Source organism: Sceloporus undulatus, chromosome 2 (genome assembly GCF_019175285.1).
Source record: "Sceloporus undulatus isolate JIND9_A2432 ecotype Alabama chromosome 2, SceUnd_v1.1, whole genome shotgun sequence".
In the NCBI taxonomy this organism is placed as follows: Eukaryota; Metazoa; Chordata; class Lepidosauria; order Squamata; family Phrynosomatidae; genus Sceloporus; species Sceloporus undulatus.
The window spans coordinates 267,030,865-267,044,029 of NC_056523.1; the positions used below are offsets into that span (position 1 = coordinate 267,030,865).

At 41.6% G+C, this 13,165-nt stretch overlaps 1 protein-coding gene across 2 annotated transcripts in view; it reads right to left on the reverse strand.

Annotated features, from left to right (window-relative positions):
* Positions 1 to 9,452, reverse strand: part of COMMD10 (COMM domain containing 10) — a 74,224-nt gene extending 64,772 nt beyond the window's left edge. Inside the window, exons 1-4 of one of the 2 annotated variants that reach the window (XM_042455751.1) lie at positions 9,341 to 9,451; positions 6,750 to 6,840; positions 2,256 to 2,366; positions 996 to 1,151 (exon numbers count right to left, since the gene is read on the reverse strand). In XM_042455751.1, the coding sequence (XP_042311685.1) occupies positions 996 to 1,151; positions 2,256 to 2,366; positions 6,750 to 6,840; positions 9,341 to 9,375 (393 nt within the window). In that variant the 5' untranslated portion in view covers positions 9,376 to 9,451. Of the gene's footprint in view, positions 1 to 995; positions 1,152 to 2,255; positions 2,367 to 6,749; positions 6,841 to 9,340 lie in introns of both variants that reach the window. The other variant, XM_042455752.1, reaches the window with a different exon arrangement.
* Between the last annotated feature and the right edge of the window lie 3,713 nt (positions 9,453 to 13,165).

A 13,165-nucleotide genomic window follows, 5' to 3' on the forward strand; every position in this document is an offset into this window, starting at 1 on the left:
GGCTGTTCCTGAACAGCTTACAGTCTGCCCTCCCCATATGTGGGGGATCCATTCTAGAACACCACCACCACCACCCCCGCATATGGGGAAAAGAGCGTATGCTCAAGCCCCATAAGAAACAATGGGGTGCGTGCTCGCGGCGGCGTATGGGGTGCGCAGCGCGAGTACATGCCCCATTATTTCTGCCTGTGCTTGCCTTCCATGTGAGCTCAAAGTCGTAGAAGGCAAGCCCGCCTATAAGGAGGGCCAACTGTATACTTATACTACATACTCTTCCTCACATGCTATTTAAAGATAATATGTAGAACACTTAAACACAATTAATCTTGCAATTATTCCCCGCATGTTTTCTAACCTCTTTGCAGGATGAAGAAAAGTTCATTTTGAAAACTAGCAGTGAGATTTTATGCCTTTTTGACTGGCCTAATAAACCAGTCCAAAAACACACTGTAATCATAACCCAGTTTGAGACTGCTTTAACTGTGCAGACTCAATGCTAGAGAATTCTTGGTACTGTGGTTTTGTGAGACATTTAACCTTCTCTGTCAGAGGGTTCTGCTGCCACAACAAACTACAAACACCAGGACTCCACAGGTTGGAGCCATGACAGTTAAACCAGTGGCAAACTGGATTGTTTCTGCAATGTGTTTTGGACATGTGTGACCTTGAGCAAGTCATATGCTCTCAGTCTCAGGGGAAGGTAATGGCAAATCTCTTCTGAACAAATATTGTCAAGAATACCGCAAGATAGGTTTGTCTGAGGGTCACCATAAGTCAGAAACAGTTTGAAGGCACACAACAACTATAAGCAATAAGGACTAATAAATAAACTTCTACTTTGTCAAAATAAATTATATTTTGGCATGTACCTAGTACTTGGTAAATTTTATGCTTATTTATTGTTGACTTTAAACCCATCCTCCTCTTCTTTCCCAATGAAAAGTACTGCATATAATGCTCACTTTATGTATTGTATAAAATTTAGTTATAATTACCTTATGAGGTGACAAAATCCTCTGCCTGAACTTTTCCACCATCTCTGGACCTCCAGCAGCCCATACAGTAGTGAACACCTCTACTTTATGAGGATCCAAGTTGGAATGCTCTAGCTGTTGTTTCAGAATGCTTGGCTTCAAATTGTGATATACAGCCTATTTTAAAAAAAAAGCATTGAAAATACTTTCATATATTTTCTAATACAGCTTTTAGGAAAGTATATCATGCTACCTAATATATACAAAACAAAATGTGGAAGGCAGAACATTTACAATGCCGATCAAAGCACTCATTCGCCTGGAATAAAACAAAGTTTCCTGAATCAAAATACTGAGGCCTAATATACTACTCCTGCAACAAAGAAGCTATCTTGAAGTTCTTCTGTACCAGATCAGGAAATACTTATTTGTTGCACTACAAATGGATTGTTTGAAAACTATACCATTAAAATATGTTATGTAATGTCAGCCTTATAATGTCACAGCTGGAGAGAGTCAGTGCAACTTACTTCTAGATAGACATATTTTCTATTTCTGATTTTCCTTCCTATATCACTTCCAGATTTGAAAAGAGAGAGAAAGTGTGGAGGAATTGTTTTAGAGGAAAATGGCACCCCTTGTTTAGGACTGTTTGCAATGGCAGTTACTATCAGTTACATGACAGCAATCCCAAGTGTTTTTAAGGCCATGAGGGTTCCCTAAACAATTCTGCTCTACAACTGAAGCTCTTATGTTAACTACTGACATACATTAACTTTGAATAAGGAAGAAAAGAAGTCAAGTTTCCACAACATGTGAATGATGTAGTAATGTACAGTCAGCACTCGGTATCAACAGGAATCCATTCCAGATCCTCCTATGGATACCAAAATCCGCAGATGCACAAGTCCCATTGTCTTCAATGGTGGCGCAGCCACACCACCACTGGGGACAATGGGACTTTGGCCCCCCAGCCGCCAGAATCCCATCTTGCTGTTCTCACCATGGCAAATGGCAGGGAACCGCCTCCTCCTCCTCTTCTCTCCACAACCTCCTCTTCCCTCCGCTGCTGTTCCCTCCACCTCCTCCATCTCTTCCTGCCACTGCCATCTCCTCCTCTTCCTCCTCCTCCTCTGCAGCCCCCTCCCCATGAGCTTGCCATCCACGGATGCTAGAATCTGTGGATATGGAGGACCTACTGTATATTTCTCCTGATGTTATAAATTAGAATTAAATATGTATCAATCTACTAAAATTATAATACTTAAAAAAAGAAGGTACCTGTTCCAAAATGAATGTTATGGTTTCAAGGACTAAATGGAGATCTTGCTTTTCTACTAAGAATGCAGCTTGAAGCTTTTCTTCTTCTTCTACTGTGAAAGTACTTTCAGCCTGAATTTTTTAAAAAAACACCACTTTAGTTTACCCCAAAAAAGAAAGTATTTATTACATGCAAATATTTATTGTTTTATTGCTTTCCAACTGTACCATAAAAATGACACCCAAGGCATCTAAAAACAATACAAAACAAGCACACAATATATACTTAGAAGATATCAAAACATAATGCAAATAAAAACATACCAGTAAAAGAGCTAGCTGCCACAATAAAAATTCCTTATTGTATCCAGAGTTAATTATGGAATGATCATATCTTCACTTTATTTATATTCTCTTTTTTATTTGTTTTAATAAACCTGGTATCCACATTATGTGTAAAGAATTTTCCAAGTTAAAGTTTTACTGGCAAGAGTTCTATAAGAATAGTCATTACAGTTGGCCCTAGCCTTACGCGGGGATCCGTTCCGGATCCCTCCACGTAAGGCGAATTCCGCCTATGCTCAAGCCCCATTGGAAACAATGGGGCTTGTGCACGGCGGCACGGCGGCGCGCGGGGCGCAATGGGAGCGCGTGCCCATTCAATTGAATGGGACGCGCCGCCCCTTCCGCCCCACGCGTGCCCTGCAGCTTGAGCGCATAAGCTCAAGTCTGCATAAAGCGCACCCGCGTATGACGCGGGCGCGCTGTATAAAACGCTCATGAAATGTCTAGAAACAAGAAGGAAATGAAGAGAATGATATACAACTGCTCACTGTAAGCAAGACGCAGGAACTATGTACCTGTTGTATTCCACACTTCAGACAGTTTTAATAAAATGAAATAAATAAATAAATCTGAAGGAACGGCATGTAGAAGGAAGAGCAAGCTTGTTTTCTGTTGCTCCAGAAACCACAACACAAACCAATAGATTTAAATTACAAGAAAAGAGATCAGACCAAAATATTAGGACAAACTTCTTGACTGTAAGAACTATTCAACAGTAGAAAAGACTGTTTTGAAGGATGATAAGAGTCTCCTTTTTGTAGGTCTTTAAACAGAGGTTGGATGGCCACCTTTCACAAGTACTTTAGATGTGTATTCCTACATTGCAAGGAATTGCACCAAATAGCCCTTGCAGTGCCTTCCAGCTGAATGATTCAATGCAGAGGTCATTCTATGATTTCAACTTTTTATTTTGCCATGCTGGTGAACAAAAGAGGGCTGGATTAAATGATCAAGTTGACATGGGGGAAGAGACATGGGTCTTCTCCAACTACTATCAGACAGCTATTCCATCTGGCTGTAACAGAGAAAAAGCAGAGCCAACCTCAGCTCTGTTAAAAAGCCATCTCTATAGAATTATGCTTGTCAATCCACAACTGTTAAATTAGATGTAGTATAGTGTCAGCTAGGATGCAGAAGCACTGAATTTGTCTTCTCCTTTAAGCTATTTCTTTCCTAGCTGGCTATGATAAAGTGGCAATAACTTCTCAGCTGCATCACAGGCTCTCATTATTAGATTCATCTAATTAAGACCTGAGCATCTTGAAGATTAACAAATTTATTATAGTATAACTATGCATGGATGCATGAAGTACTATCCTGAAATTTTAGATACATGAATAGTGTATATAGTTTGAGAACTGGACTGCAGACCAAGGCGGGCATAGACAAAAATGCAATGTATAAATAGGTCAGTTTTTAAAAACACATAGAGGCCAATAATTTGGGCCTGGAAACATGCCAGCAGACAGTGTACTTTATATTATATAGGCTATATATTTATGCCTATATGAAATATGTAACTTGATCAGCTTTTGTGCCTTTAGCAGCTGAAGCTTTTCCAAACATGGAGATAAATACTGGAAGATAATAATGTCTACCAAAGGAGAAAGCTACTGTAGTCCTCCAGTTGTTCTGGGACTGAAACTGACACAATTCTTCATCACTGGCTAAGATGGAAAATGCTGCTAGGAGCAGGGACGTAGCCAAGGGGGGGGGGTTCTTGGGGTCCGGACCCCCCCTTCCATTAGAAAAATGACTGGTGTGTGCTGCTGCGCCACCGCACCCAAGCCCCACTATAATGGTGGCACTTAGTCTGGACCCCCCCTTCCTAAAATCCTAGCTACGTCCCTGCTAGGAGTTGTGGGCCGCCAAACACGTCAAGAGCATCACAACGGCCCACCTCTAAAATATAGACTGAAAGCATAAGTATAGGGCAACTGCAAACAGATAATGAATGCTTAAATCCAGTGGTAATATCACCTAAAGTAGACTATAGTCCAAAACATACTGCAGAAACAATCCAGTTTGAGACTACTTTTAACTGTGATGGCTCAATGCTAGGGAATTCTGGAACTGTAGTTGTGTGAGACATTTAGCTTTTTCTGTCAGAGAGCTCTGGTGCCACAATAAACCACAATTCCCAGGATTCCCTAGCACTGAGCCAGAGCAGTTAAAGCAATTTCAAACTGGATTATTTCTGCGGTGTGTTTTGGACCTCACTGAATCAATGGGAGCTTGGCAAGTCAAAAATTAGTAAATTTCATTAAGTCAGTCATTCAGTACTAACTGAGACTAACAACTGGACTTGGGCAAAAGTTAATTATGATAGGTTTTCATATGGGCAGTGGGTCTTTCTCTGCTCTCTCCTTTCCAGAAGCTTCTACACCCCAAAAGCTACCTGAAATTCATGAAAACTGAAGTTCTGACAAACAATAGAGCTTCTTTCAGGGATAGGAAACAAGGAAATCAAGTATTTTCTTTCTCAAATCTGAACAAATATTTGCTTTGTGTAGATTTTTGTTTTTGTCAGAAGTACGAAACTTAGTCTAAAGTCATCCTTATTATCTAGGTGAATACATAATGAGCACAACGTAACACATAATAAAGTATGTTTAAGACTCCCAGTCTTATTAGAGGCTTTTAAAGAAACACCATAAAAATATCGATTCAAATACATAGCCATGTTAATCTGGAATATTAGTATGCAAAGGGATCTTGCAGCACCTTTGAGACTTGGGTCCAAAACGCACTGCAGAAATAATCTAGTTTTAGACTACTTTAACTGCCCTCACAGGGAAATCTGAGAACGGTAGTTTTGTGAAACATTTATTCTTCTCTGTCAGAGAGGTGCCACAATAAACTACAATTCCCAGGATTTTCTAGCACTGAACCAGGGCAGTTAAAGCGGTCTCAAACTGGATTATTTCTGCAGTGTGTTTTGGACCTAAATTTCAAAGATGCTGCAAGATCCCTTTGCATACTGATATTCCAGACTAACGTGGCCATGTCTCTGAATTCTGCACTCATAGAAAGCACCTGATTCAGCAGGATGGAGTGAAAATCCATCAGACTTGTCAAGACACTTGTTCAGATACAGACAGACATCATCTTTCTCAAGGGCAAGCAACAAAATGTCATTCCAAAAGATCTGCAGGTGAAAAACCCACTAAGGACTACACAGCACACAGACTACAGTGACAAACTGAATACTGTACTGTATAGCATTCTTTCCGGGAAGCTACTAAAACACCTGATCAGCATTCTGTACAGCAAACAGGAAATATCATTAGTCTCAAAGGTGCTATAAGATCTCTTTACATACAAATATGGTCAGAGTTCTATAAAGCTGAGAATTTCTACAACAGTTAGGAATGTGTGACTCTCCAGATGTTTCTGGACTGAAAGTCCATTCATAACCTTGCCTGTCAAGATAGCTGCAATGAATGGCACCTGAAGTCCACCAACATCTGCAGGGTCATAGGTTCTCTAAGCCTGATTCAGCAGACAAAAATGGAAGGACCTCAATACGCCCAAAAGATGGTACTATCATGTGGAAGTTTCTGCACCTCCTTTGGTCATGAGAATTATGATACCCACACTGACTCTGTAACTCTCCTGAGCTTTAAGTCAAGACTTGTAGTAAACCCAACCTTTCAAAAATCCCTCCCCCCAAGTTGACTGCAGAGAATACAGTCATTGTGTATCACTTTAGCAGAATTCCCACCAGAAATTTCTTTTTTAAAAAAGAGTGAACAGTCACAGCTTTTTCTTCAGTTCTAGTCCCAATGTGGTGGTTTGCAATCTGGCCATTGGTAGGCCAAAGAGCAGCAATACTATAATTCAAATAACAGATGTTACAAAAAAGACCATAACTATCTTGTTAGGCTTAAGGTGGCTGCAAAATCCAAAATGGTTAGAAACTACTGCTTTAAAGCTGTTCTGTGATGGGGGAAAAAGTTATTCAAAATATAGGCTACTTACTGACCCATATTTAGCACATTTTTCACAGAAAAAAATACTTCAGTTTTACTTTGGGCACTTTTTTTAAAAACTTTCCTCATTGGAAAAAAGAGGCAAACCAAACCAATACATGCAGGCATAGTCTCAATTGTAGCTGTCAGAGCTCCAAGAACGTATTTAAAATGTGTGTCATTTTTTCTATGTACAAACCTTTAAGTGAAGCTTCTGAAGGATGCGGGAAAGCAGCCGAGAGAACTTGCCTGTGTCTATAGCATTGATGAGGGAGACTGCCTTTCGGATGCTGGAAAAGGAAGCAAAAAACAGAAAGAAATAAGGAGGGAATTGTGTGCAAGTAAATATTTTTTTTCTACTCTGCTTCCCTTAAGACAGAGGTCATACAGAGGTTTAACATCAAATAAGTAAGGCATGTAGATCGCCTGCACTCAAATGGCTACCTACATTTTCAAACAAAATTCTTGGTGTTTAACATAACCAGATCCTTTTTTTCCCCTATCATGTTCTACTCAGACTAGGAAATCAGCTAATGTAATTTTTTAACAGTAAAAGCTTATGCATGTGTACTCAGAGGTTAAGACCAATGAGTGCCAGAGGATTTAATATCAAGTAGAGGTGCAAAGAAGGGTAGCCTGGCTACATGTGCACTGCAGAAACAATGTAATTTGACACCATTTTAACTGCCATGGCTCAATGCTATCAAATTCTGGCACGTGTAGTTCTGTGTGTTAAAGAAGAAAGTGCAAAGGCAGGCCTACTGCTGAACATGAAGAAAACAAAAAGAATGACTATGAAGGATTTACATAAATTCAACCCTGATAATAAATGAATTGAAATAGCCAAAGATTTCCCATACCTTGGATCAAAACAATGATCAGAATGGACTGAAGTCAAGAAATCAGAAGACTAGAAATGGGAAGAGCAGCCATGAAAAAACTAGACAAGATCCTAAAATATAAAGATATACAACTAAAGTTAGAACTGTCCAAGTCACTATATTGCCCATCACAATGTATGGATGTGAGAGCTGGGCAGTGAAGAAAGTGGATAGGGGAAAAAATCATCTCATTTGAGACATGGTGCTGGAGAAGAACACTGAGGATGACAGACAAACAAATGGGTCCTTAAACAGATCAAGCCTGAAAGCTATTTGGAAGTCAAGACGATTAACCTGAAACCTGTTGTACTTTGGCGGCATCATGAGAAGGCATGGATCTCTAGAAATGACAATAATGCAAGGAAAAGAGGGCAGTAGAAAGAGAGGAAAACTGCAGGCCAGATAATAGAATCATAGGCCTGTTACAGACTGCCAAAATAAAGCTGCTTTGGGTCTCTTTGGAGGTATGCTGTTTAAATGATGCATGCATCCTAAGAATCCGGAAGCTGCACCAAAGCTGCACTCCAGTGCTTAGGAATGGAGTGTGGCTTTGGCGCGACCTCCGGACTCTTAGGACCCATGCATCATTTAAATGGCATACTACCAAAGAGACTCAAAGCAGCTTTATTTTGGCAGTCTGTAACAGGCCATAGACTCAATAAAGGAGGTCGCTGGCATGAACCTACAGGGCCTGAGTAGAAAGGGTGAGAATAGGGGCTCTTAGAGAGGTGCCATTCACAGGGTTGCCATGAGTCATGCAGCAAGTTTGTTTTGTGTTGCTCCAGAGACTAGGACCTGAAACAATGGATGCAAGCTACAAGAAAAGAGATTCCAGCTCAACATTAGGAAGAACTTTGTAGATTACTGCACTACCCTTTTATAGGGCTGCTATTCTATTTTGACTGCTCTGGCAGCCTCCTGTTGCATTCTGGGGTTTGTATTTCATTGAGGCCTAAGAGCTCTCTGCTGAGAATTCTAAACGCCCTCCTTAAACTGCAAATCCCAGAATGCAACAGGAGGCTGCCAGAGCAGTTAAAGTGGAACAGCAGTGCTATAAGAGTGCAGTGTGGTCATTTCCTTCCTGACAGTAAGAGCTGTTTGAATGTGGGACACACACTCTCCTGGAGTGTGACAGAGACTCCTTCCTTGGAGGCCTTTAAACAGAGTCTGGATGGCCATCTGTCACAGGGGGTGCTTTGACTGTGAGTTCCTGCATGGCAGGATGGGGTTGGACTGGATGGTCCTTGGGAGTCTCTTCCAACTCTAGGATTCTGTGAGTCAGGTCCACTCAAAGGCAGCTAATAAGAAGAGACATTTAGCCTTCTCTGTCAGAAAAGCTCTGGTGCTGCAACAAACTGTAAATCCCAGCATCCCATAACATTTGGCCACTTAAAGCGGTGTCAAGCAGCATTATTTTTGCAGTGCGGATGCAACCTCTGCTGTGCCCCCGGTCAGCGTATGCACTCTAACCCTAGAAAAGCAGAGTTGGAAGAGGCCCCAAGGGCCACCCAGTCCAGCCCCATCCTGCCATGCAGGAAGTCACAATCAAAGCACCCTCCAAGAGATGGGGTTCCAACTCTATGACTCAAAGCTACAGCCTGTTAGTCTTTGGAACCAGTACATAGAGAGACCTTGTGGCACCTGTGAGACTGACTAAGAGAAAGGAGCTGGCAGCATGAGCCTTTCCTAGGCTTCAGTCTCCTTCCTCAGATGCTGCAATGCAATGTAATGACAGAATGCTAGAGTTGGAAGAGACCCCGAGAGCCATCAGTCCAACCCCATCCTGCCATGCAGGGACTCTCCGTCAAAGCACCCCTGCTGTGACAGACGGCCATCCATCCAGCAGAGGCTCCCAAAAGAGCAGGCGAGGAGGCGGCTGGAAGAGAGAGAGAGAGACAGGGAGCCTTACCTTCCCGTGTCCGGAAGAACGGTGGGCGCCGCCATTTTAGGCTCCCAGCCTCTCCTTCCCTGCAATGGGAGGAAACAGACGCGCGCCTGAGCCAATCACAGCCCGGGGATTCTTGAAAGCCCCGCCCTTCGACCAACCACATTACCGCACTGCCCTCTTACAGTGCTGCTATTCCACTTCGCCTGCTCTGGCTGCCTCCTGTTGCATTCTGGGGTTTGTAGTTCAGTGAGGCCTAAGAGCTCTCTGGCTGAGAATTCTAAATGCCCCTCCTTAAACTGCAAATCCCAGCATGCAGTAGGAGGCAGCCAGAGCAGTTGTAGTGGAATGGCAGCACTATAAGAGTGTTGTAGTGCGATAAGGACTGGCCACTTTTATAGTGCTGCTATTCCACTTTGACTGCCTCCTGTTGCATTTTGGGGTTTGTAGTTCAGTGAGGCCTAAGAGCTCTCTGACAGAGGATTTTAAAGGCCCCTTCTTTAACTGCCAATCCCAGAATGCAACAGGAGGCATCCAGAGCAGTCAAAGTGGAATCGCAGCGCTATAACAGTGTGGTGCAGAAATGTGGTCTAGGACACAAAGTGATACAATAATAATGATGATAATAGTAATAATTGTATTTCTTACCCGCCTCTCCTCACATCTTGAGGCAGGTTACAACAAGTGAAAACACAATCATTACATACAGTACACACGTTAAGCTCCATCTCTACGCAATACTTATATTACGATACGTAGCAGGGCAATAATTAAATATAAAATTCATACTTAAAACGCATGATGAAAAACTGCCTGGATAGGCCTGCTGGAAGAGATAGGTCTTCAAAGGGTACCCAAGGGATGCATCCTCACAGCAGAAATAATCCGTTTTGACACCACTTTAACCATCCAGGTGTCATACTACAGAATCTCAGGGTTGTCGTAGTTTTGTGAAGCCAGAGAGGCGTAGTGGTTTGAGCTTTTGAAGTATGACTCTGTAGACCTCTCTGCTCAGCCATGATGAAACCCACTGGGTGCCCTTTAGGTAAGTCACATTCTCTCAGCCTCAGGCAATGGCAAACCTCCTCTGAACAAATCTTGCCAAGCAAACCCCATGATAGGGTTGCCAGAAGGCAGAAATGACTTGAAGGCACACAGCAACAACAACCAGGCACCAGCACTCTCTGGCAGAGAGGGCTAAAAGACCTTGTAAAACCACAAATCCCAGGATTCCATAGGACTGTCAAGCTGCAATATCTGTACAGTGTAGATGCACCCTACAGATGTTTGTTTGTTTGTTTTGTGCTTTTAAGTAATTTCTAACTTATGGCGACCTGGAGACAATTCTATTACAGGGTTTTCTTGGCAAGATTTGTTTGGAGGGATGGTTTGCCCATGCCTCTCTCTGAGAGTAGGAGCCTTATTATCACACAGAGCTTTTTGCAGCTCAGATCCGACGTGACTGAGGGTCCAACGATGAGAATTCACACAATAACATGATGTGTTATCACACGCGATTCCTTTCTATGGGGGCTCCTTCCATGGCACTTCCACAGTGATTCCAAAGTGAGCCCTCATTTTGGTGAAATCGGTAACAAGCGAATTCACAGAAATCGCTTCCAAGCTCACTTCGATTTCACTCCAAATTGGTCTGGTGTGGAATGCAACTTTGCTTCTGCTCTGGTACACCACCGCAAGCCCCCCGGGTTGCAAATTTCCCATGATGCGGTGCTGCAACTTCCCCCATTTCCTTTCAGTGGTCCTTTCACTTTCAGGGCAACTTTCAGGGCAACTCTTTTTTGTTGTTGTTTGAATATATACATGTGTGTATGTGCATGAATGTGAATATACAGATATGTATGTATAGCTATCTATCTATCCATCTATCTATCTATCTATCTGTGTGTTGAAATTGCTGAAATGGAAGGGAAAAATAAAAAAGGGGGATGAAGAAGACACAGAAAGGGAACAAGAACTTGCGCCCCTTTTCACCCCGGAAACGTACAAGGTCACGGTGCGTTCAGACCCCACTGAGCATGCGCAAGGGTGCCGATTCAAATGATTGAATCCGCATGGTATGTATCGGTGTGGTAATACAATTTGCACTCCGCTTTGCGTGAATCCGCATCACGTGACTTGCCTTGGACTCGATTCCCTCTCGATTCGGAAGGGCAACGTAAGGGCAACCAGGTGTGATAAAACATTCACGTTATAACTTGAATTTGCATACCTGAATCAGGAGTCACCCGGATCTGAGCTGCAAAAACCTCTGTGTGATAAACACCTAGGTTTCATGGCTGAGCTGGGATTCGAACACTTGTCTCTAGAGTCGCAGTCCATACCACAAACCACTACGGCATACTGACTAATCATTGATAGCTTCATATAAGGTTTTCATACATTTCGTACTATGACACAAGAAACAGTGGTGGCCTTCACGTATGCTTGAGAGTAAGGCCCACTGGATTCAATAAGATGTAAAGTTTTAATTATCACCTTTTAAAAAATTTGACAGAAAGTTTGTTTTGATTTGTAGTTGTTAACTTATTTCTATGTAATTACGACCCAGATTTACACATTTCCCCCAGCATTTCTTGACCTTCCAAATACCGTTATTTAGAAGTCTACAGGCTGCGCCTTACGAGGATTTTACACTTTAGTCACTTATGGCACAACCTGTCATAAAAATAAAGGACGTACAGGGACGTAGCCAGGATTTTAGGAAGGGGGGGTCCAGACTAAGTGCCACCATTATAATGGGGCTAGGGCATGGCGGCGCAGCAGCACACACCATTCATTTTTCTAACGGAAGGGGGGGGGTCCAGACCCCAAGAAGTCCCCCCCTTGGCTACGTCCCTGGGACGTAATGAGTTGATTTCCCCAACATCATGCACTTAGGAACTAATGATGACACTGACAAAATTTCATCAATATACCATAATAACATCCGGGTGATAATTATTAATTTACGATACCCCCTTCTAAGGTGCAATCTGCAGACTTTTACAATGTGAGGTATAGATTTCTAAGTACCAAAGTACCAAATCAAAGTAATCAGAACAAAACAAGTGAAGCAGTCATTTCCAATTTATTAATTATAATCTTGCAAGAAGGGGTGTCAGGCAACAAGGCACTCCTGTCTGATATTTACACAATATTTATAAGCCATTTTCTGTTGCAGTTTTCTTTATCTCAGTTCTCATTGGCTGATGTATCATCTCGAAAAACTCCCATTATATTTGGGGGGGGGGTTCACACCTACTTTATACTATTTCGTGTAATCCATGTTCATTTAAATTAGTCATTACAGATTCATGGGTGTGTTATAATATTTATAACCTTTCACTAAACATACACAGTAGAGAAAATCTCTTGAACTTTAGTTTACCTTTTAGAAAAAGTGAAATCTATTGCAATTAACTGTAGCCTGCACTTCCCACCTCTTTTTTTTTATCCTGTTGATCTTGTATGTTAGGTGAAAGGAATGTGTGTTGCTTTTGATGCTTGTACACCCAAAATTGTTACAAGTTTAGTATCTTAAACTAAAAAAAACCATTGGGTCTGTATTTTTGGCACATTATGTAAAAGATCTTTTGCAAAGGTTGTGAAGAATTTAAAAGGTAACCATTTTTTTTTTAAATCTGGGGCCTTCTCCACCTTGCTTTTGATAGTATTGTTCGAATTGTTAATTATTTTGTATTTTATTGTATTTTACTATTGTATTTTACGGTTATGATTCGTGCTTGTATATTGTCTATTGAAATTGGGTTGTAATCCCGCCTTGATCTACAGGGAAATATAAATAAATTTATTATTATTATTATTATTATTATTATTATTATTATTATT